The sequence below is a fragment of the Rissa tridactyla genome, chromosome 5 (assembly GCF_028500815.1).
Source record: "Rissa tridactyla isolate bRisTri1 chromosome 5, bRisTri1.patW.cur.20221130, whole genome shotgun sequence".
Classification (NCBI taxonomy): domain Eukaryota; kingdom Metazoa; phylum Chordata; class Aves; order Charadriiformes; family Laridae; genus Rissa; species Rissa tridactyla.
The window spans coordinates 56,289,535-56,314,350 of NC_071470.1; the positions used below are offsets into that span (position 1 = coordinate 56,289,535).

The 24,816-nt window shown below is 41.6% G+C and overlaps 1 protein-coding gene across 1 annotated transcript in view; it reads left to right on the forward strand.

Annotated features, from left to right (window-relative positions):
- ARHGEF38 (Rho guanine nucleotide exchange factor 38) overlaps positions 1-24,033 on the forward strand; it is a 36,016-nt gene extending 11,983 nt beyond the window's left edge. The window contains exons 3-14 of the mRNA XM_054203158.1: positions 823-946; positions 5,325-5,472; positions 8,480-8,497; positions 12,937-13,136; positions 13,641-13,774; positions 15,459-15,563; positions 16,753-16,875; positions 19,279-19,599; positions 21,127-21,267; positions 22,443-22,641; positions 22,819-23,078; positions 23,848-24,033. Coding sequence (XP_054059133.1) covers positions 823-946; positions 5,325-5,472; positions 8,480-8,497; positions 12,937-13,136; positions 13,641-13,774; positions 15,459-15,563; positions 16,753-16,875; positions 19,279-19,599; positions 21,127-21,267; positions 22,443-22,641; positions 22,819-23,078; positions 23,848-24,033 — 1,959 coding nt within the window. The remainder of the gene's footprint in view (positions 1-822; positions 947-5,324; positions 5,473-8,479; positions 8,498-12,936; positions 13,137-13,640; positions 13,775-15,458; positions 15,564-16,752; positions 16,876-19,278; positions 19,600-21,126; positions 21,268-22,442; positions 22,642-22,818; positions 23,079-23,847) is intronic.
- Positions 24,034-24,816: the final 783 nt, after the last annotated feature.

The following is a 24,816-nucleotide window of genomic DNA, read 5'->3' on the forward strand; positions in this document are numbered from 1 at the left end:
TAGCATGCAATTTGATCCTCCTGGCATCTGGTAAGCTGCTATGTAAGCCAGCAATTCTGTTTCTAATGGAGAGATGGATGTTGAAATCAGCCTTGCCTTTGTTCTCAGTATTAGCACATTACCACTGGCTATCTCCAATTGTCCCTGAATATTAACTATTGCCCTGCTGTGTGAGGAAAGAAATAACTACTGAATGAAAACTATGCGTCCTGGAAATTTTGTACTTGCTCTAAAATGAGTAGGGACACGGAACCAGATTTTCTGTTGGTGTAAATTGATGCAGTTCACTGAAATCAATGTTGTGTGTGCAGGTATTTTTGTATTTATAGGACAACTAACTTAAAATGGTACCACTATCTGGCAGCCTTTATACCTGGTAGTGGCACCAAAGTGCCAAGGTCTCAGTTTATGTAGCGGCCTCTGTTAGCAACTGGTAATTAAGGAATCAAGCCCACTGTCAACTATTCTTTTCCTCAGTGGGAAAGTAAACAATCATTTTAAAGCCAGCTGAGGATCTTTTCTTTATTGAGATGATAATATTTATTTCCTTCCTAGGTAAACACTTTCAGATTAGGAATAGTTCAAAATAAGGTTAAAAGCACTTGATAACATGCCCTTTGTTAACTGCGTCAACCATATTATACTAATTTGAAAACTGTATATGTGTCCTTGAAGTCACAAGGAGGATGTTTATATGAGGTTTTGCAGAAGTGGTGCTTCCTGGAGTGTTGAACACTCAGGGCATAGCAAGAGAAGGTCTGTAATACACAATGTCCTTCTTTATCCTTCGTCAGTAGCTGCTTAATATTTGTATTCTATTAGATTGCTCGCTTTGACGTGGATGGCTTGTTTAGCAACATTGAATTGGTCCATCAAGTATCAGCCAAACTGCTGTCGTTGTTGGAAGAAGCCACGACAGATGTGGAACCACCCATGCAAATAATCGGTATGTTTACTGTCCTCTTGAGTTCTACAAAGCTACGTGAAAGAATAAACATAACACTCTCCTGTCCTCTACCCTCATCAGACTTAACTAGGACCACTCCCAGAGGCTAACAAGCTACAAGCTGTCCGTAACGACACAGGAAAAATGACATGTGAAACCTGTCCAGTTGCTCTACTGCACTCGTATGATCATGCTGCTCTTTTTCCATCCATCTGGATGTTGAGGGGGAAGGAAGGAAGGAGTGAGTTTAGCATGAGTAAAAGCTGCAGCACTTAGTTATGCCCCATACTGATAATATCCTTCTCATCTAGTTTGACAGTGCCTACCTAACTCTGCTCATGCCTACACCAACTCTGATATTGCATACTTATAATTGTCTCATTCAAGAAAAGCATTAAAAATGACTGGAATAATAAACACGTCACAAACCCACCCTCCACCTCCCCCCAAACATTGTAAAGGTATCTACTGGTGATACAATTTATGCACGATGTGGTTAACTGTGCTTCACAGGGCCATGGTCAGTAAAGGCAAGAAAGCTGTAATTGGCATGAAGTTTGTGGGAATCTGTGCAGGAATGTCTGTAGGGGATCATGGATATTTTCAGCAGATGGGTGGGCCCTGGATGTGTTAAAACAGTCACAGGTTCTGCAGGTCAGGCCATGAATGTTAAGGCTACATCTATTCACTTGACATTCTGGCAGAGCTGGAGAGATTTAAGAAGTTACCACTCATCAGCTCTCCCATAACCACTTCTTCAGTGCAGAGGCAGTAGGTCATCCACGTTAAGGGATCAGGTGAGAATTCTTAATTTGCTTCAGTGCAAAGTCAGCCAGTTTAGTTTAAAAAACTTCCAGCCATGATTCAGAGATCAGAGAGGTTCTTTCTTCCCTAAACTGACCACATGCCACAGGTAACATGTTAGACAAATGTCCCCTCTTCTCACAAATAATGGTGTAAAAAATTAACAGTTGCTGCTTGACTAAGAAACATGATATTAAAGCATATGAAGCTTGTGAAATATATTAATTCTAGCATGTCTCAATCTGGTTTGCCAAGGCAACAGCTTAACAGAGTTTGATGCGACTGTGTTGTTTGGCGGTATTTCAATAAAAGTGCATCATGATGAGTCATACCCTTAATAAGCAATGTTCTATTCTAGCGGAAGTGCCTTTCTCACAGCCAAGAGAATCATCCTTTAAGTTCCCTGCCACATCCAGAAGTAAAGACAAACAATTTAATCCATCTATTAGGGTGTATTTCTCCAGAATCAGCCAAAGAACCATGAAAATGTATGGGATTGTGGATCAGAGTTGGCTAACTTAGGGCAGAGAAAAATGGCAAGTAAGGTGTGAGACGTTCTTCCAAAGGCAGAGACAAAAGCAGGGAGAATAATTGCATTACTCTAAGCAATAAGTTAGTAAGTTTGTCATCCTCTAAAAGTACATCAAGGTGATAATTTTGTTTTCAAAATCTTCATAATCAGTGTAAAAGTTGTTAAAACAAGTCTATAGAAAAAGGAGGCTAAGAACGTATAGTATACCTATCATGTTCTATCATTTTTATGGTATTTAAATATCTTGCATTGAAATACCTTACTTTGGAAGGCAACCCAGTCATGGTGAGGTTGAGGAGAACTGCTGACTCATTAGTTTGAAACTAAAACGAGCAACCATGCTCATATTCATGTCTTCTTTTAGTCTGTGTTCTACATACCTTATGCTATGTCCACATTGACAAGTAGTAATGTCCAATAGGAGCAGACTTGTAGAGTGAAACAGTTGCTGCTAAGGACCTGGTATCTGTACTACGCGTTTCAAGAGGTCTTATTCCAGATTGGCTGTTGCCTGTCCCTGTGGATCGAGAGATGCCCTTTACAGTTGGATTGCATAAGATGTGCCCTCGGAGTGCGTTTTCTGATAATTACATTCCTCAAAGGGGTCCAGTCCGTGTGTCTGTGACTACTCCACCACACAGCCAAGGCATGGGAGATGAGGCATACTGAGAGATTGGCTTCAAAAGCCTCTCCTAATCTGAGATAAAATGCTAATGTAGATGGACCTCTTGTGGTGCTTGGGCTTGTGATGCTAAATGCCACTGAGGTTAAATACCCTTTCTAGTTCTCTCCTGTATGTTTTCTCCTCTCTGTTCTGGATATTGTATACGGAGGAATATGAAGACTTAGTAACCTCACCTTGGCTTTAGCTATTAGACCCCTTCTTCCTCCCTCTCCCAGACCTGTTGAAACAGGAAGCACCACTGAAAGCCGCAGGGAGAAACTGTTCATGTTACTCAAGCCTTCCTCCTAGGGTTTTCCCTTTGAGACTGACGACCACCACACTTAAGAAGAGGCATGAGGCAGATTTGCATCTGTCAGAGTGCACAAAAGACTCCAAATTTTTAGAGCTGTGCCCAAATACAATGTGGTTTTGGTCCATGAAGCAAGCTCCCACAGTGATATGCCCAAAGCTCATCTGATTCAGTCTATATGGCTCAGAACCAAGAAGGACTTTAGGCTTAAGAAATCCATCTGCTTTTAAAAGGCCGTATCTGTGAAATCAGCACATAATTTTTCTCATCATTGAGCATCAATGAAAGTATCTGTCATTGTGGCACAATACATCAGTGAGCGGATCTGGCTCATCTCTCTCATTCTGGAGAAGAGAATGATAATACCCAGCCTCTAGTAAATGCTGAAATAAGCTGTAAGTCTATAGCTTGCATTTTTGCTACTGAGAATGTAACATCTCTTGAGGGCTTAACATAGTATGGGCCATGCTAAGCACTTGGAGCTCTGCTCAAAGTTATTGAAAATTGTGAGAGCTCAGCATCTCTGAGAATCAGGCGCCAAGGGAGCAGGATCAAGACAAAGCTTGTTAAGGGTTTCCTTTACACTGTTGGCTAATAAAGGCCTGTATAGAGAGTTCATGGGAAAGTCAGGATGCGATGTGCATTGGTAGCCATCAGCATTAGCATTAAGCACAAGACAGAAGACAGACGGCTAAAGAGCATTTAACTATGGGATGCCGGTGCTTTTCTGACTGTGGCCTTACAGTAACTAAAATGAACTCATGTGGTCTTGGCTCCGTCATTGTTGTTCCCTTATTTGCACCTTGAAACCCACATGCATTAGACAGCCCAGTTAACCTTCGCTGCTAGGGGAAAAAACCCAGAGCTGTGTTACTGTGGTAACTGAATCATTTTTCACTTTAAGACGGAGCAGTTCAATGCAATGTATTATGAAACAGCCCACTCCGGTCAGGATGAAACATGCAGTATGCCTGACAGCTTGGCGCTCACTCTGTGAATGAATAGAGAGTTCCCAATTAATGTGGCGTTCAGCTTTTAACTTTAATAATCATTGCTATAACTCAACTGGAATGTTTATAAAACATTGGACTGGTTGCCACATAGATGTAATTTTCAGTAAATGCCCAAGACAGGAGTTTTCACCATTGCTGTTGTTTTTATTTGCATTTCCAAGGATGCTGATCAGGGCACTGCAACGTAGGAATGTAAGAACCGAATGAATATCTCAGCAGAAGAGATGAAGCCTGCCTTCTCCACTCGGATAATATTTCTTACATACGCAGAAACTGACGCAGGGGTTTTAGGCTGAGAGAATTAGTCACCAGAATTAAATGGGAAATGGGTGCAGGATTACTTCAGTGCCTCTAAAATTCCCAATTGTTCTTTGGGGGAAAACGGTGGTGTAGAGGGCTGGAAATAGAAATGTTTTCCCCTTCCAGTTGTATATAAATCTAGTTACTATATAGAAATGGCTGTAATCCACGGTGGTTTTATTTAATTAGGAGAGGGGTAGAGGTTGTTCCTCTGTCATGTGAAGAAAAATCTCTATTCTATGTCATAACAATTGCCATTTCAGGATTTTGCAAAACAGATGAAAGTGAACTGGCTAATGGGAGATGGAGTCGTTATTCCTGTTACAGCCCATTTAAGTTCATATTCAGATGAAAAAAAAGTCAAAAGGAAAATTAACAGGCTTACATTCATCCCTCCTGCCAGCCCACGACACAAAAAAAGTCTCCCCTTAAGAGTTAAGCTCTGCTGTGTGGTTTCCACTGAAGGGGCATTAAGGTGGGGTTGCGTATGAGGGGGTGCAGGGTGTAGAGATTTCATGCCTTTTCCTGAGGGAATTTTTGTGCATTAACACTGATATAATGGTGCCTGGCTATGACAAAGATGAGCAGCTGAGAAATACATGTAATAAATAATGCACATAAACACGCAAGATCGTTTCTAAGGGAAGTAAAGTGGAAGCCAGCCTTTTTAGCTCACGGCTAATGTGGTGGAATAATAAAACTCCTTCTGAGATGCTGTTGTCTGGCTTGACACGCTTTGTTTTTCTCCTTAACAGGGGAAGTGTTCTTGCAGATTAAAGGCCCACTAGAAGACACATATAAAATCTACTGCTATCGCCACGATGATGCACACACCATGCTGGAATCCTATGAAAAGGATGAAGAACTGAAGCAGCATTTAAGACACTGTATACAGTCCTTAAAGTAAGATCTTTTCAAATGATGATTTCCGTCCATAGTCAGTTGCCTGGCAGGGAACATTTTAAATGGATGTAGATGAAAGGTCCCCTGTAAATCCGGAGTTTTATGAGGCTTGCTGGGAGCTCTGGCTTATGCTGCTTTCATGAAAAGATGACAAGCCAGGGGCCATGATTAGATTTCTTTCTCTCTAAGATGGCCAAAAATAGCGCAAGAAAGGTTGCTCTTCCCTTAGCTTCAGTGCCCCGTACTGGCAAAAAAAATGCTGCATCATATCAGGGGCTATTGGGAACACCTTGCCCAGCTCCCAGGAAACATGCTGCCCCCATCTTCAGCAATTCTATTGCTTGAATAAAAATAGCCTGTAATGGAGCTATTCACATTCACTGCTGTTTCTGGGCCCCTGTTGCAAGGCCCCAGGGATCTGGAGCGGCTGTGTGGTGCCGGACCCCTCGTGATGGGGGTATTTGAGAGTGATCAGAGTTGGAGCAAGCTGCCAGGTCCCACCAGGGGAAGGTGCTTTGTGTGGAAGGTGCTCCAGTGCCAGCCGCTTGGGGAAATGTGCTGAGAACTGGGGATGCTGCGGAAGAATGGATCCATCTTTCCTCAGTGCAGCTTCCTCCTGCAGCCAGTCGCAGGAACCACCTCATCCACTCCATGGGGAGTGCTTCTCTTCCCACCCATAAATCCCCTTGCCCCCTCACTTTCCCAACAGCACCACACAAGAGCTGTCAGGAGGGAATGCACCACAGTCTTTGAGATCAGAGGTCTAGCTCCAGCTCCAGGAAAAGCCCATGCTGCATACTTGTAGGAGAGGTGTGAAGCTATCACAAATAATGGAGTGTACGTCAGCAACAGATATTTCAACCACACCCCAGTTAGTGATCAGTCTGTAGAGATGTGTTAAGACTTAGGAGATGGGAAATATGTCCAAGATTTCACTTGGAGGAAAATATTAAAAACATGAGAAGAGAAATGTTCACTTTGAAGACAGATTATGTTGAAAATAAGGCTTATTTGTGCAACATGTCTAGTTATTAAATACATAACGAAGTATATGTGCAGGGTTACTTAGGCTTTAGCTACCCTGGAAGTTGAAAGAAATAGGTTTTCATATAAACTCAGGCTTTCAGCCTAATGGATGGCCAGGTATCTCCCTAAGGGGGTGTTTTAGTTGCTGATGCCTACAATATTCTTTTCTGGCTAATCAAGAGAAGCCGCTGCTGTCATTCAGTCATTCCTGCTGCTGAGACAAGGGGAAATGGAAGGAAATAAAGACAAAAGATATCGTCCCCATGCATGCTAGGGTGGATGCTGCCTCTTGAATTCCAGAGCCAGCAAGAGGAGCTCCTGTTCCAACATCACAGCTGGGATTTGTGAAGAGAAAGGATATTTTCTGCTGAGCCATTGTAGCCTTTGCTAGCAGGAAGTGACAAAGCCTTGCTCACAATGAAGCCTTGTTTTGTCTTGTTCTTTCCTGATTAGCCTTTAAACAGGAACCAATGAAAAAAGCACTGCTGCATGTATACTCCATTGTGTTTTTTCCCAGTGCCTAAAGATTGCAGCCAATTCAAATACTAAGACCTGAAAGTGCACGCTCAAATGCAGAGCTGTGGTCACCTAAGCCCGTTACTTTTGATTGGAGAATATTTGTCCTAGGAAGAAAATTATGCAGCATTTTTTACCAAAGAAGTTATAGGCTATTTTCCATTGTGAAACATAATAAATGCAGGGGCTGGTGACAATTATTCTTGAAAAATGTTTACTTCTTAAATAATCTTTTTATTCTTGGAAGAATAGTGTTCCATTTTTTAAAAATTAAAATGGGATAACATTACTAGAGGCTTCTGTTCCTCATCTGAGTAATATCTGCCATGTGAAAAACAACTGCTATATCAAGAGCAGTTTGAGAGTGGCACTCTGCACATCTGTACAGACAAATCAGATTTAATTAGCCATGCTGAGATTCCTATTCCTTCTGTTGGCTGAAGAGGAGAAATTCCATCCCAAAATGTAGGTGTCTGCCTTGGAGACATGTGCAAATCCAAATTCTGTAGAGTCCTGTGTTTCAGCAGCAATTATGCAAACTGGGGATGTTGTTTGCTAGCTTAGCCAAAGAAATGCAGCTGGTAAAAATGAAAGGATGCTGGCAACTACCTGCTCTGCTTTCAGCCTGAAGTAGCTTGGTCAACTTACAAGGGCAGAGGGACGTCATAAGCACGCAAAGTGCTGACAGTGCAGAAGCGATGAAAAAGCACCAGCTCCCAGATGCTCAGTTAGGCACCAGTGGGCAACGAGATAAGAGTGCAGGCAGTCAAAAAGCAGTGGCTGATGACGTGGCATCAGGAAAGCCTAACACAGAGATAGAGCCACATTTTGGTTCCCTTGCATTTGAGTGAATTCATACCATAAGGAAAATATTCTATTTGCGTGTTTGCATGTTTCCAAACTACAATTTTACATCCCTGCTGCTTTCAGTATATGTATCAACACCATCGTACTCTGAAGAGGTTTCAGTTGATGTGGAGCCTACAAAAATTAACAGCTTCACTGATTCTATATCCTAAAAGGCTGCAATGTATTCTTTTTCATTTAGAAATACCTTTCTATTTAAAGAGAGTAGATGGGAATGTATATAAAGTGTAAGAATGACATGTTTAGTTCTACTTGTTGTATTAAGGACTTGGTCATACTCTACCGTCGTTAGCACAGTGACCCAAACTTCCTTCTCTGACCGTGTTAAGACAAGGCTGGATCTTATAGCCAAAGCCAGGTTACTGACAATCCTTTCTCATTTGGGGCTGTCCTTTCAAAAAGATATAGGGCCAGATTCACCAGTACCCTCTGGCTGTTTTGTGCAGTTCTGCTGACACATAGCAGCCATAAACCTCAGTTAACTGGCCAGTTACGGCTGCTCTGTGTTACTGAAGTGTATCTGAGAATCTGGCCCCTGATCTGTATAAATCCTTTTAGGAGGAATCTAATATATGTTTTGTTTTCTTCTCTTTTGCAGAAAGATATATGAAGAAGAGTAAGTACTATGTCTTTCTTAATTTACCTTCAGTATGCTTAAAAATGTACATGTGGAAATTTTAAGAACACAAGCTTTTTGTGTCAGTATAACCCATAGATTTTTTCCAGGACATACGTGACAATGACTCGCAGTTTTAATTTCCCTAAGCCTGTCTAGTTTTCTAATTACCACTGCACTAGCTTTACAGTATCTTTCAAAACTTGTGCTTTATGAAGCTACTTAATTTGGTTGCCAATTCATTCAGAGCCCTTTATTATCACCTCGCTGTCTTATAAATGTGCTTAGAGAGCATCGAGGTCTGCAAGAGTGTTTGTCAACAGCATAATGTCAGTCTTTGAAATCCTAAATCTGAAATGTCAGTCTTTGAAGTCCTGAATTCTGAAATCATTTTGCATAGGCCTCTGTGGACCTGCTACAATACACGTTAGGTTCACAGGTAAAGCTCCTTCTAAGGTGACGACCCCTTTGGTAGCCCTATATGAGAAGTCCACCTCAGGATCTGCCCTTTGACAGTGGCTGGAAGAACATCAGAAAAGAACGAGCTCATTGCAACACTTTGCCAGAATACTCACTGAGCCACCAATAACTTGTGGTTAAGGGACTTCTGTGCCAAATGTGACATCTTTTAAAAGCTATAAAGCAGAGTTTATCACAGCTGCAGTTTCTGAACATCCAGCAGGTTGGTATCATTGAAAGGCAGGATCTCCTGAAGTCACCTGGAGGGAGAGGTTAGAGGAGGGGTTAGCTAAACTGAAGAAAATTATTACAACCCCAGACAGATGTTAAGAGAGAAAAGAGGAGCAAGTGTGCTCTATATTGGTAGGAGAGGAACACCCGTAAAGTCAGAGAATTTGTTAATCTGTCAATTGCATGTTATAAATAAGATCAGTGTAAAATAGACTTTGAAGGATTTGCATGTTGAAATTCTACAGTTGGGGTTTTTAAGCTTTAGTCTATGACAGGAAATAGTTTTTCTGCATTTTGTTTTGATAAGGGGCATTCTTGTATGCTCCTGTCTCCCAAGGAGCGAGGCTTCAAGAGGAAGAAAATACCCAGAGTCCCAGTAAGATCATGTGAGACAGCAACGCATATAGAAATAGCACAAGACTGGCTGCTACTGCTCTGCCTTGTGTAACCCTATCAGAAGTGAATGCCTAGTTTTCTCCTTCAGTTTCCAGTGGAGCGTAGGATACAACTCACTTTCAGTATTTAAACTTGCTCTTATAAAGCTGTGCAGAGTGTGATAAGCCAGGTTTAGCTGCGGGACCCTCTTGGGCTTGGGTACCTCCCATGGTGCGGTGGCATTGGGCTTCCCCGCTGACCGGCAGGGCACTCAGAAATGCCATCACCTGCAACTCAGCTTCGAGGTTGCAGAGTCTCAGCAGCCCTTGGGCAGCACCACGCCCAAAAATCTGGTTAACATTGAACTGGAAAATACAGCGTAACTCACCCCAAACGGTCTGTGATGTTGCTGCTCCCAGATTGCTTTTCATTCAAGCATGATCGAGAAAACAATTACATAAATACCAGACAGTGCTGCCCTTTGCCAGCAGCTCGATAGGTTAAATTCTGCTTGGCTTAACAACTGTGCAGCCTCAGTGAATTCCCTGGGTTTGCATAAGGTCTTATGGCACAGTGAATTATTTGCCCTGCACGTCTTGTAGTAAAATGAACTCGCGCACAGTAAACCATGAAGCCCGAGACTTTTAAGTCGCGCTGCAGCCTCTGATGCTTGCACACCACGCCAAAACTGCCAAGCTGAACATGACACCGGCCTCAGCCCTGCTGTACCATACTGGCTCGCGTGTTTGCCGCTGGCCCTAGTTGCTGGGTAATGCGAGCAAACGAAACTAAATCCTGAATCACCTGTCTTTGCACAGCTTACCACCATGTGTTTTTCAAACAGGTGGGAATCTTTCTGCGTTTGTGACTTGGTTGTGTTGGGAGGAGGGAGGAAGGGTATGCTGTGAAACTCACTGCAGTTAAGCCAGCTGCATTTACTACAGAGCTATGGTAATAATTTGTGATGAGATTAGTACAGCTACGTATGACCTAGAATTCTCACTAAATTCACAATAACATGGCGGGGGGAAGGCTGAAATAGCATCACAAATGAATTATCAACTTAATTTTCTGCACAATAGATGTCACAAGCCATTACTCGCCTGTTTCGGTCGCGTGGCAAGGCCATGTCCTGCCCGGCGGCCGGCTGCGTCCTAACGGGGTGCATTGCAAACGGGACTCGTCCAGGGAAAGTGGCAATCATCAGCTAATCTTGCTGGGGAGAATTAGATGAGTTGAACTTTGTGGCATTTAGTGCCCCAGGGAGTCATTATCTTATAACAAACCTACTATCTCTCAAACCATATTGCAAGACTGTGTCATGCAGATATGCGAACAGAGGGCTGTTTATCACTTGGGCAGCTGTCCAAAGTGCAACTATATAAAGAGAAGACACTTGAAGATTTTTCCATTCATGAGGCAGCTTTTATAGTTTTGCATTCATGGGGCTTTTCAGAGAAAACAATAACAATTTAAGATTTTTTTTTTCATTATTGCTGCCAGAAGCTGAAAGAAGGGAAAATAGCTCTCTATATTTAATGTAGGATACAGGGGAAATGAGGGGGATTGAAATGATGAGAAGGTTTGGGGACATCAAGAAGCCTTAAAAGGCATCTACTGTTAATTTTTTTTCCTGCAGAACTTTTTTACAGATAATGCCTGTGTGAGAGAGATGGTTTAAATATGCAGATGTCTCTTCTCAAAGGCATTGAAATTGTTAGTTAATTAGTCAGCAGTAAGGATTGGCTCTTGTACTTTTTATACATATAAAAGTGGGAATGAAAGCTTTTTTTTTCTCTTTTACTCTTCCTACTGCACAAAACAATAGATGTCAGCCTGCAAAACCAAGTGGCTGTTCCCTGTTTTCTGTACTTTCCTTCTACATTGTGTTATTCCATCTTTCCATATGCACAAATCCTTCTTCGCCTAGCATTAACTCTTGCATAGTCATCGTTGAACAACCTTTTCTCCTCCAAAGCAGCCTTTTCAGGCATGCAAATGGAAAGCTTGCTCTGCATTACTGCCCTTCACGCTGTTACCAACGGCTCATGCTCAGTTTCAAAGGGGAGGTCTGGGAGTCACAGGTAGTTCGTACCAGCCACGGGTGCTAGAGCGTTGCCTGGTTTGCTCAGGAGCGTGCTCTAATGAGGAGAGGCAATGAACATGTCTATCCTGCTGCTGGAGCCTCACTAGCAGCTGGCCCTGGCCCTAGAGCTTGGCCACCTGGTGTTACCTACTCTGGGGAAACAACATGTTTCTATCACCATGTGAAAGGTAACGAAGGCACGTGTGGCTTGGTCCTGCCCTTCCCCTGTTTTCTCCCAGGCTGTTGTGACAGCCTGTGAACTGCACAGCCTCTCCCCTTCAAGCCTAGAGAGGGCGAGAAAAGGCTTTTGCCCAGCGTGGGGCTGGAGCGTGAATTCAGCTGGCTGGTAAGTCCCTCGCATGGGGGTCAGAGACCTCAGGTGGTCTTGATGGCCTGAGCCGCTCAGGTGCCTGGGGAAGCTGCTCTGCTGCCCCTGCCGAGCCAGCGGGGATCAAGCCTGGAGCTGCAGAGCGTTCCTGTACCCACGCTGGAAGCTGTGACTTTCCTACCCTCATCCTCCTGCCACCCCAGGCAGCTGCCTGCTTTGCCTTTGTCTAAGGTGACTTCCAGCAGGTTGGATCAAGCCTGGGTGAACATCCTGTATGTTCAGTGTTTCCCCAGGCTGGATCTGATACCCTTTGGAAGCTCAGACATCGTTAGAAATAGCCTACTGTCAGCCAGCAAAGAAAAACCGTAAAAGACAGTAAAGCTTAAGGGTCATTGTGGTGAGTTGAGAGATGTTGAGAGAAGGGAAGCAGCCATGAATGGGCATCCCAGTTACTCGCAGCAGGGAGATATTGCAATTTTAAGCCTGAGGGGCTAGAGCAGGATGTAATAACCCTGCTCACATGCATTTCTCAAACTTCCTGTTATTTGTTCTTCCACCTACATCTCCCTTCCTCGGTGTTGTGCTGTGTAAGTTGTACCACACACACCCTCAGACTGAATGGGACTGTTTCAGAGGTAATGTCTAAGCAATAATCTGGCAGATTGCTGAAAATACAGAAAACTCAGACCCGGTGTGTATTTCTCATTGAGGGGGTGAGAGGAAGGTTTCTTTTACAATGGCCCATGTTCCCTGACAGATGTATCTTTTTTTTTGACTTAAGTGGTAATTGCACTTCCATGACTCAGTGCAAAGCACTGCTCTGGTCTTGAAATTTTCTGTAGTTGAAAGCTCAACTGAAGGATATAAAAGGCAGCAGCTTCAATGAGTAGACAGAAATAATAAGTTTTTGTCTTCAAGGAGTTTCTCCTTATGTGACAATTTTTTTGATATAAATTATAGAGGAAAGCCAAATCTAATGGACATGGGATCCCTGATGATCAAACCGGTGCAACGGGTGATGAAATATCCCTTGCTACTCTGTGAACTCTTGAATTCAACTCCTGCTTCTCACCCTGACCACAAGGTGCTACAAAACGCCCTTTTTGCTATGAAAAACATTAATGTGAACATCAATGAACTTAAAAGGAGGAAAGATTTAGGTAAGAAAAACGCACAGTAAATTCTTCTGTCTTTGTAAATTTGAGCTGGCAATTAGAAGAGAGGTTTCAACTCCAGTTGTATCACTACAACAGTTTTGGCTGTTGCTACCCAAGTTGTGTAATACGCTGGGTTTCAAGAAGGTAACAGATGCCTTGATGTCACGTGTCCTCAGCCAGATACGTTATCTGACTGGTAACTCCAGAAATATGAAAATGATGAAAGAACTCATGTTATATCCATGTTCATTGTCTGTAATGCAGTTGCAAACACTGATAAGATGCAGTGATAGTAATATTTCTCGTAGACTTACCACATTGAAGCCCTAACTCTTCCCAAGGCTAGTGTTGAGAACAGGGTTTTCATCGTCTCAAGCATTTTCACACAAGATTACGGCAAGTGACATCAAAGTGTCTGCTCTCAAATGGTTTCATATTTGTGTGCCTGTCCCTGTGAAAAGCCCTGCAAATACAGATTATTAGTGTCACGAAATTCTCTGTTTGCAGTGCTGAAGTATAAGAGGAACGATGATGATGAATCCCTTAAAGAAAAGTTTTCCCGACTGAATATCCATTCCATTAGCAAGAAATCCAAGAGGGTCACCAGCCATCTGAAAATACTGACGGGGGGAGAACCTCAGGTACTTACTCATCCCACGGCAGATTTGCATTGACAGCTTCGGTTCTGCTTTTGCACTGGGCATTTTTTAAAACATGTTGAAAAATGAGTTTGTGGTGTTGCTTTTTTTCTGCATCATTTATAAAGTCATTTTCTGACTGTCACAGAAGACAGGAAAGACCTTTGTGATTGAAATAGAAAATAACGTAATGTGTTCTCCACCTTTTCCTTTTTTATCTAAGAGCTTCTCAAACTTCTGGTCTGCAGCAGAGAGGACTGACTCGTAGTTTTGTGAAACTTGGCCCGAGATCAGCATTTTATGGGTAGACCAGCAATAATTATTGTCAGTGCTGAGAACATGTTCAGTCCATCTTGCTCCCCACCATAACATTCAGGTTCTGAACCCACCAAGGAAGATAGCAATACTTCTAATTAGGAAAGGCCGTGGGGTTTGCCTCTACGTGTGTAAAGGACCTTGAACCTTAGCAGTCAAAACTACCAGAGGCAAAGAACCCTGTGACAAGCTCGACAGGTGTTTGTTGGCCAAAAATAAAACACTCCTTCATTATTTCGAGGTTGTAATTCAAAACCTATCAGGATAAACATTTTCAGGAAAGCTTAAATCTAAATCTCAAAGAAAATCAATTACAACTGACCTTGAAAATTATATCCAGTGCACCTCACTGCATGAGATGGCTGATTATACAAGGTCACTTGCCTTTCTAGATGTGACTCTACAAGATACGTGCCGGTTTTTCCTATTTTGTTTTTTTAACAGTGGTTTCCCCCTTTCTGTGACGCAAACTACCCACATTTCTTTTTTCTGTTCATTTATTTGTACAGTGGAAATTTTTGTATTCAGAATGGGACACCAGCAAGGCTGTAAAACCAGAGAAAAACAGGGAATTAAATTTGATTAAGAGGAGATGTGATTTTTCTTTTTTTTTTTTCCTTTAGAAGCTTCTGGTTTATGTTTTTTTTGGTTTTGTTTTTTAATTAAGCTTAAAACATTTGAGAATAATTTTAGAATCAGGATACATCTGTTAAAGATTCAGCCCTCTCTCCTGCTTAATTGGACTAAGAAAGTTCCCAATTCACATCTCTGAAACACGCTGCGACCCTTACAGCAAGACCACTGAAAACGAGATGTGAGATTTCTCAAATTCCTCAAGTAAAAGGTAGGCAGAAATAAACATGTTTTCAGGGTTTTTTCAGCTAACATATAAAAGTAGTACAAGCCTATTTCCAGCTGCTGAGGTTTCCAGCTGAAGAGCTGACATTGCTCTAGAGGTAACAGCTCCACCTACAGCCTGCCTGGGGGAAATCTCCCCATCACCCACAAATAAGCACCCAGCAAAGTAATGCCATGACATAAAAATACCTTAAAATTTTCACCACTGTTTCCTCAAATGGAGAGACGACATACAGAAAATTAAGACTTTTATTGGCACACGTAGGTGCACTTTTAATAGAGCAACTCTCTGCTTTCACAAGGATTAAAAATTAAATTCTCTGTCACGTTGCTCTGTGCCTTTGACTTTCCTTGGTTTAAAACCAGGGCTTGGAGATTAGGGGTTGATCTGTTCTGTTTTCAAAGGGAGGAGTTCAGGGAAGGTTTGGGATTTTTCCAGCAGCGCTCTGGATGTTTCTTTCATTAGCCAGGCTCTTTTGGGCTGCCAAAATAACAGTGCAAACATCTATTTTAGGTGAAAGATCAAACATTTAATAAGGAAGAAAAGTTGTTCCGATGTTTAGAGAAGACCGTGAAATCGTGTGTGAAGAATATTTCACTCTCCTCACAACATCTACAGGTGGGTACAGGCCTTTTTGAAATCTGTGGCCACAAACCACGCCCATAACCAGTTCCACACACATTTCTGCCACTCATTAGGCAACACCGAATTATTTATAGGTAGACCTGTCTACATCACAATACTAAATAAATGTGCTGTGCTGCTGTTGCATTACTGAGCCCATGGCAAAGAAGTTCTGAAGCCCACACTTCTGCATTTTTCCCCTTACACGAGCAGGCTCCATGGAGCCTGGGAGCAGTGCAGAACAGAAGGTGCTGTCTGGTGGCGCAGTTATGACTTTCGATCATTGTGAAGCCGTCATATGGGTCATGCACACCTGCTGCAGTGGAGCACCAACTGCCTCTCATTAAAAATGGAAGAACTGAGTTGCAGACACGTGAAATAAAATGTCATAAAATACATATTTTGGATTTGAGGATTCCTTCCTTTATCCTGTTGCTAGGTTGTGTTGAGGGCTAGCATTAGACACATACAATGCTCAACGGCTGTAAATGTCTTCGCTTTAATCCTCCTCTCTGAAGATGTGGGTTGGCTCATAACTGATCAACTTTTCCCTCTCATGGACAACTTGCCAAGTTTGTAGATGGAATGAGGCCCTTCAAAGTGTAAGTGTGCCCAAACCGGACACGAAGGTTGTTTGAAAGGTAGGTAATGTCAATAGCCAGCTGGCCAGAGCTTATCACAAATGCACCTCGTTTGGTTCAGCAAACAGGGGAAGGCCTGTGGGCTCAGGCAACAAGGCCTGTTGCCTGGAATGGTGTTGACAGTTCCTTATGCAAACGGATGCACACTTCATTAAAATTCAGAGTAAGTGAAATACACCACTGTAGTCCCACTTAGTCCTCCAAAAGAGGCCTTTGAAGTATGTATGGGTCTTGAACTGGCTTCTTGCTGAGGAGTAGCTAACTTCCACTGGGACATTCATTAGGTTGGGGCATAATTTCTTCAGTTGAACATTAACAACTTGATTCTTAAATATTTACATTGAAAATAGACAAAGCACAGGAAAATATTATCACAGTAAACAATCCCACAATGGCTGGAAAGCGCACAGAAACAACAAACATGTCAGAGATGGAAAATATTTCTGATTCCATCAGTATTATTGCAGCATCTGCACGAGTGAATGCAGTATATTACAACAGATCATAATACAGTTTCGTCTTCCTCCCATCTTCTCATTTAGGATTCCATACATCTCGCTTCACACAATATAATTGGGCTTCAGGAAATCTTGCAAGACAAAGATGGCGAAGTCAACAACTGTTTGAAAAAACGGAACAACACTGCAAATCTCTGTGAAGACCTTGTAAGTTTATGCAATGTCCAGTGTTACACAGCTATCCGTACGTGTGAGAAAACGGGTGTATGTGAGGAAGACTGGGACAGAAAACAGCAAGAAACCTTAGGAATCCATTGGGAAAGATGAGCAGTTTTTTTGGATGAGTTTCTGAAAGAAATAAGATAAAATTCAGTGTAAGTGCACTGTGTTTTTCCCTAGAAGAGCTGAAGAAAACTTCTCAAGCTAAATTCCTGGGTTTAAACTAAAATCTTTGTGCTAAATTTGCATGTTTCACCTGAGCTTCAGTCAAGAGCAGTAGATCTTTGCTTTGCTACTTTTGTTACCAGCACTTGCAGTTTTAGAGTCACTTTTGTCGTCTTTGTTGTACTCATGAACTGTTAGCTCCTGGAATCATAGATCTGTGAAAATCTCAGCTTTATTACCTTTTCTCAAGTAAGTTACTATCTTTCATATAGGGAAACCATGAAAAATCTGAATATAGCCCATAGAAATTAAAAAGCAATGTAAGAAAAAAAAGGTAATAAATTTTCAAGTAGTCTCTTGCCTTCAGGGTCCAAATGAACTCTAATGCCTGGCTCTACAAAGGTAGATTAAAATGTCTCTTCAAAATGGGGCAGGCTGCTTTTTCAAACAGTTACTAGAGCTGGAAAAATTCAGAGGTGGAGGTTTTCTTCAACTTTCCTAGGTTTGTGCACACTAAAATAGAGCCATTCAATCCTTTCCAAAACACTGAAAATGGAGTCTGCCAAGAAACAGAAGGATCTTTGACAGACCACATCCTCCCAGATAATGACAGGGAACTAAGATGTTGTATTTCCTTTCCTTTGGAGTTCCCGCATTTGAAAAGAATCTCAAAAATTAATCTCAATCAGAAAGATACTTTCAGTGTCTTTACAATGACTGAGTGCATAAAGTGCAGAAGAGTATCCCCCTCTATCATTGCAGTGGTGAGTGTGTCCAGTATGGAAGATGTCCCCATATTCAGAAACATCAAAGAAAGGCAGAAGCAATTCCACAATAGATGAAACAGAAAACTTTTCTTCAGAAAAAAAAATTGTAACCCCTATTGGCTCGTGACCAGCTATTCTAAAGGTCTATGTAATTTAAAAAAAAAATAAATCTTAATCTTATTTGTGTTAACTGTGGACATTGTTATTGACCATGTTAATTTCTACTTATTTCCTATTTATTTCTGTGTCCTGGATTTACAAGATTAAAAGGATTCTCTATAAGGTTTTTTTAAAAAAACTTTTCTCCTGACATTGCACAATAAGTAGATTTTCTCACTGAGCATAGTGTTCTTCACATGTTTTCTTAAAAGAGTTTTATCAATGGAGATCTCAGCAATGGACTCAGGTTCTTTTTTTTTTTACCTTTGTGCATTTGTCAATAACGAATACTTTCCTCTCTCATTATATTTTAGGGAAAATATTACGGCAGATATCCACAATAGCCTCTTCTCTTCCAGAAATCAGGTCTAGCAGTTTGGAAAAATTGTTTTCTTCATACATCAAAAATTGGTTCACTAAACAGCCCAGTTTTTCAGGTGGAAGTAAAGTAAGAATTATCTAGCCAGCATACATCATCTTGGCCTTGGGAGAGCAATTCTGGTGCTAAAATGGATCTGTCCTCAACTGTAGTGTGTTACAGAGGGTGGAAAGACAGATGCTCTTTTATTCTCACATTCAGCCCAACAACTTAATTCACATAGAATGTCCAAGAGCTTTAATAACATGATGAGTTTCACTCACTACAAGCCTATGCTGTATTTGAACAAGTGACTTAAAAAAATAAATTTTATTTCATGCAATATTAATCCCTTGAGACAATTAGAGACTAATGGAAAAGTCTGAAAAAGACCTTGTTTTTTTACCAGGTGTCTAATTTTGTTGATTACTAGAGATAAAACCAACAAGCATAACATAATTTAATCAAATCAAGTGATTGTTTGTGTTTGCTTAAACAGGAATTGAGTTACAGCTGTTTCCAGGAAAAAAAAAAAAAAGCTTTGATAGCATTGAAGACTGCAAGACTGCCATTTAACAAGACCTCATTGCCTCTAGACTGTATATTGGCATGGGCCTTCCAATTATGAAAATCCCAGTTTCATTGGACCACTTCACTGATCCTTGCCCAGTTTTTCCTCAGTGGTAACAGACTAAGGGCAGTACCGCAGGCTGCTTGCTCCAAGGGACCATTACCAGACACTTTAAGCTGCAAAACTGTTACCTCTCCTTTGCAATGTTGTGGAGGAGATTCTAACTCATGCTAGACCCTACTTGAAGCTGCCTCTGACAGCAATGCTTTGTGAAGAGTAACTAGATGGGCTACCATCAGGCTTAACCTGTTACTGGGTCCGAAGAACTGCATGAATAAAGTAATAAGTAGGTCTGTTTTATACCTTTCCAGATGGCTCAGCTGGACAAACTTGTTTTGTCTCCTCTCTCAGCGCTACAAGCCTTGTTTTCAGGCCCACAGAAGCTCATCCAGAAGCGCTATGACAAGTTGTTGGACTACAACAGCTACCTTCAGAGGTCAACAGGAGAAGAGCTGGACCTGGCAAAGAAAGACTATGAGGCTCTAAATGCACAGTTAGTGGAAGAACTTCAGGTATTCAACACAGCAGCCAAAAAGATTGTGTTGAACTGCCTGCATTGCTTCATCACCCTCCTCAGGAATATTATGTCTGCAGCACTTCAATCAAATTCGGCTGTGGTGGTGCCTGTTCCAGTAAGTACATTAAAACCAGGTGTAGCTCTGCCTTTATTTGTCTTTTTTCTTTCTGTATGATTTGGCTAGAGTTATGCGGGACGCATACCTACAAGCTACATTGATTTTGTTTGTTCTGCTAGGCACAGTCAGGTTTGGGTTTTTTTTTTCCTTGCAAGCTCAGCAAACCTTAAATTGTGAGCTTCAGTTTTGTCAGGCCTGGACTTTTCATCAAGAATGGTTCCAATGCAGCTGTTCCAGTTGCTAGCATGATAGTAACAGCAAGGACATTACAGTCAGGCAAAAAGGAGGCAGCTGCTAGCATTTTAGTCTGTGTTTCTGAGCATCTACCCTTAATAGCCCAGAAAACACAGGAAGGGGAATTCTAAGAAAGTACACGAACTTTTAAACCCAAGTATACTGCAGAAGCTCCTGCAAGCATCTCTAGGCAGTAAGGGGTAACTTTGTCTACATTGGCATTTTTAGAAAGTTCAAAGCATTTAACTTAACGTAGCTAAAAGTATCAAAGATGCCTGTCTGAGCTACACAGGACATCAGTTCCTCCAGCCCACTCTGCTCTTTCTGGGCACTATGATCATTACCTGGAGATTGAAGTTGAGAAATTGATCTAACTTTGTGTGAAAATCCTACAATACTTCAGTTTTGTTGTACTTTTGCCTAGAGGACTTGAACCCCCCGAGAAACACAGCTGCAACAATGCCTTCCGCACATCCAAATCCACTCACCTGAACCTGAGCAAGACTCTAGATAGAAACACATTGTAGTGAGGCAATTCTAGAGTATTCCCTTCCATCAAGGCTTGAACACAGCATTTTACAGTCAGGGGCAGCTGAAAAATTAAGAAACCAAGGTCAGGATCAAAACATAAAGCTGCGCTGTTTAATGGGAAAATGAAGGCTTTTCCCACAGGAAGAAACTGCATCCCTGTAATTTGACCATTTCGTGTTTTGAAAGCTGTTGCACTGAGAGCATTGTTTTCTGTGAGGCTCTGTGTACAGAATTACCTTCTTTTTCTTTTGTTTACATCAGCAAATACATTTGGGGCTAGGCATAGACCAAAAGTACTTATCCAGTGCTACAGACAGAGCTTCAGCTTACCCAATGATTTTTAGCTTGGTGGCAGCACCTGGTTGCACAAACACACAGCTGCAGGGTAAACTACTCCAAGCCTTACAGCACATTGACCACTCTGATAGCTGCTGAGATGCACACTGGCATCTGAAAGCAGGTGGCTCAGTAGCATAAGTGCAAGGTTGTTCATTTTCATCACTGTTTAGAATATTTTGTAATGATTTATCTTAAATTAGTATTTCTTTCAAATCTAATAGCAATCATTAGAAACTTCCTTTAAGCACGGACCTTTCTTTTCTTTCCATCTTATACCTAGCACACTATGGGCTCTGCAGAAAATAGCAGGGACTTGTCAGGTTTCTTCATTCCTAGCATTCAGCCCATTATACTAAATCTGCTCTCTCAACTCTCCTTACTATTTTGTTCATGAGATCTAACTCCCCTTTGTGTTTGCAGCTGTCTTCCTCAAGCATCTGCGAAGTGCAGAATCAGTTGATGGAGGAGGTTCACAAGCTGAATTTTGTAAAAGAAAACAGCAGTGCAACCTTTATTGAGAGAAAATGGAGCCTGGAAAAAAAGAAACCTGTCCCTTCTCCAGTGAGTACCATACATCTGAATTGTGTATGAAGCACCCTCTTCGGATTACTTTTGAAACAAACCCATTTTTATGCCACCTAGAGGTTTGGGCTTGGTCTCTTCACTGTGACTCCGAATCAGTTTGTTGGAATGAAACTGTCCCATTGACCCGTAACTTCTGAAGATTTTTCACCCTGTTTTCATGTTATTATCTTGAAAATCCACTTGAAATTATCTCTGCATGTTAATTCTAAGGTTGTATATGTAAACTTTGATTACTTCTTTTGTTAAATACTCTTAAAGCGTGCCTTAGTCTTCTAATTCACAACACATTTTCCTCATTCTCCACTGTGGTTATGTGTACTGGTGTTTACACGCATATGCACACACAGACACCCCCACAGCAGAAGATTCAGAAAATCCACCAGGAAATCTGTGTCCTCCTGAGTCCCAATCTTAGCAGACATTTCCAGAGCTTTTAGAAGTCTGGTTTACAGTAAAATAAAAACTCAAGTGCAGATTTACAGGAGAAGCGGCAGAAGCTGTAGGATTCCTTTTAGCATCAGTAAGGCACATGTGCTCTTGCTTCTGTGGTACATTAAGATCGCTTTGATGTGCAGCATCTCCCTCCCTGCCCTCTAACCAAACTCTGAGTGAATGTGCTCCCAGCAGTTAATAGGACCTTGCCCTTGTTTAGCAAGGTGACGTCACACAAAAGGCAGTCTGTTTGGATACCACTGATTTTTTTTTTTTTTGCCTGATGCATTATCATGCAAGCTGTTAGGTGACCTTAGCACACCTCAGCCAATTTTGGGATTATGCTTTTTTTGTGATACTACATAGGAATTCAAAGATCATTGCTATGGAAAACCAATTAAGCAAGTGTCAGTTCACATACACTCACTGGCTCTTTGAGAGCAGAGGACAGACTAAGAGGTCTTTAATTAGTGAAATTCCTACATTTCTTTAAAATCTGTCCTTTAATGCTCACCTATTAATAGAGCAGTTGGACAGGTCCTTGCTGCATCTGCAAAGGAGATTTGGTTACGTATAGCTTTTTTCAAGTAATTCCATGATCCGTGTGTAAAAACGTAGGGTCGGTTGCCACATGCAGCATACACTGTTTTTTATGCATCCATGTTGCTCTAGAAATGGCCTCAGCATTATTCCCAGTGAATAACTGTTTTGCTTTTCAGCTTGAAGCCCCACGTCAAACAGAAGGCCACAGGTCCAAGCTGTTGACTACGTACAACACAGAATTGCTATACCAAGCCAAGCGCAAGTGCAATGCCACGCAGGAATTTGATATTGATTTACATGAAGGAGAACTGGTGGCTGTTGTGGAGCAAAAGGACCCCTTTGGAAGTACAAGCAGATGGCTTGTTGACACAGGAAGTAAGTTCTTTGCACAAACATCCCAATAACAGCTTCCCTTCGGGATATTGATTTCTTTTCATTCTGGCCCCATCTGTTTGCCTCTGTCATACTGACAGCTGCGTAAAATGGTTGGTTTTGAAATGGTTTTAGCAGTATTTTGCTGTTTCTTTTGTCTCTTCTTATTCTGGTGTCTAGTCCTCAAAGGGTATGTGTATTCCTCCTTCCTGAGGCCTTACAATCCAGCCAAAGCGCAAAAGGATATCGCAGAAAACAGCTTCGGTGATGATGACTTTGATAATATCAGCCTCTTTGTCTCTTCACGACCCTCTACTGACGGCAGCAAAAGAAGTCTGGGGCACAAGAAGAGTGACAGCAGCTCATCTCTTCGCTTCTCCGAAAATCCCAAAATTAATGGCACAGGGACTGATGCTTTTCAGGATATGGATGATCAGCATGTATGTATGATATACACCATGCCTGTCTTCTTGTTGTTCCTATTTCAAATCTAGAATTATACTGCTTATAAATGAAATGGCTTCCTCTTGTACCGGAAAAGACTGGCACTAATCTGCCAGTATGACATGGGAATTTGTTATCCTCTGTTCTTTGCCTTTCTTAAATACCTAGGAGGTAGGAAAAGATCATCAGTTAAACCATGAATCACAGTCCTGTCTCGCAGAAAACACACCATTGCAATACCTGACCCCGCATACAAGGCCTCAAGGTTCTCCTGCGGAGCAGGAACCAGCAAAATAGCTCAGTTTGCGTGATTTTACCACTTACCATTGACAAGAAAGCTGTCGCAAAATCAGCAAGGCACAGAAGTGACCTGTGTGCCACACTGGAGTACAGGAGCTTTAGGAAAGGTGATTCTCCGTGAGGAAACCTTGATGGAAAATTCTCCATCCAATCCAAGGCCACTTGGCGTGACAGAAACAGGAACTTGGTGTGAGCTGAAAACCTTACTAGTGTAGTAAGGTGATGATGTCTCAGAGCTTGGTTCGTTCCTCCCCATGCAGAATTCCCCAGATCCTTCAATTTTAGTTTTTATTTTGGCCCTATTCATTGTAGTCTGTCTAGCATTTGCAGACCATATAGTTGCGTACTGGTTCATATACATGATTGCATATTTTCTGTATGCAGAATGTATACCCACAATGACAGGGTAAGATGTAGCTACATTTCTGAATTCAGATTTTGTTTCTTGTGGCTTTCCTTTTTCAGACCTTCTATGCTGTTTATGCATTTCAAGCAAGAAATGATCAGGAACTCAGTCTTCAGGAGTACCAGAAGGTTAGGATACTTCGGTTTTCTGACCTGAGTGGCAATAAGGAATGGTGGCTAGCAGAAGCAAAAGGTCAGAAAGGATATGTACCATCTAATTATCTCGGGAAGATGACATACGCTTAGGAAGAGAAAGGCCCATTGAGCCAGTTTCTCTGCAGTAGACAGAATAATCATCTATTACAGTTTGCAGCAAGCAAGGCAAACTCACAAGTGATTGACAGAAGCCATGGTATCTGGTACAGCACAGATGATATTGAGAACCTCCATCCTCTAAAAGCCATCACCTTGTCAAGACCTGAGGGAGGAAACATTTAACAGGAAGACTGATTCTGATTAACATCCTGAAGAGCTTGCTTTTCTATTACCCCTTAATTTTCTCTTTTGTCAAAGCATCCTACGTGAAAAGTCAACCTACAACTACAAATCACAGCTAAAATTATGTTTTTCTTCCATGATATTTAGCAAATACTATTAAAGATGAAGAGAATTAGCCTTGAAAAAGGACAAATTCAGTCTTCAGGGATGCTGTAGTTCAGGCTGAATTGTTCCTGAACAAATGTTCAAATCTCAATGAACATAGATATGGCTTAAAACTTGAGCTTTTTCGCTGTCTGTTTTTATATGGAAATGGGGGGAGGGAAAGAGGGGGCACAAGAAACAGGTACTGTGAAATAAAGAAGTTACATTCAAAAGGGTTACACAACTATTTCATATGGTAGGAAACAGTTTGTAGCAATATGAAAGCACCCCAGGTTTGAAATTCCACATACGTCTCCACACTAACTGCTTTGTAGTGCAAGATCTGTGTAGTGAAATGAAACTTGTGTTATTAGACTTGGGAATTTATTAAGATTTAAGAAAAAAAAAAAAGTCAAGCTGTGCCTTTCAGTGAATATTTACTGCCCA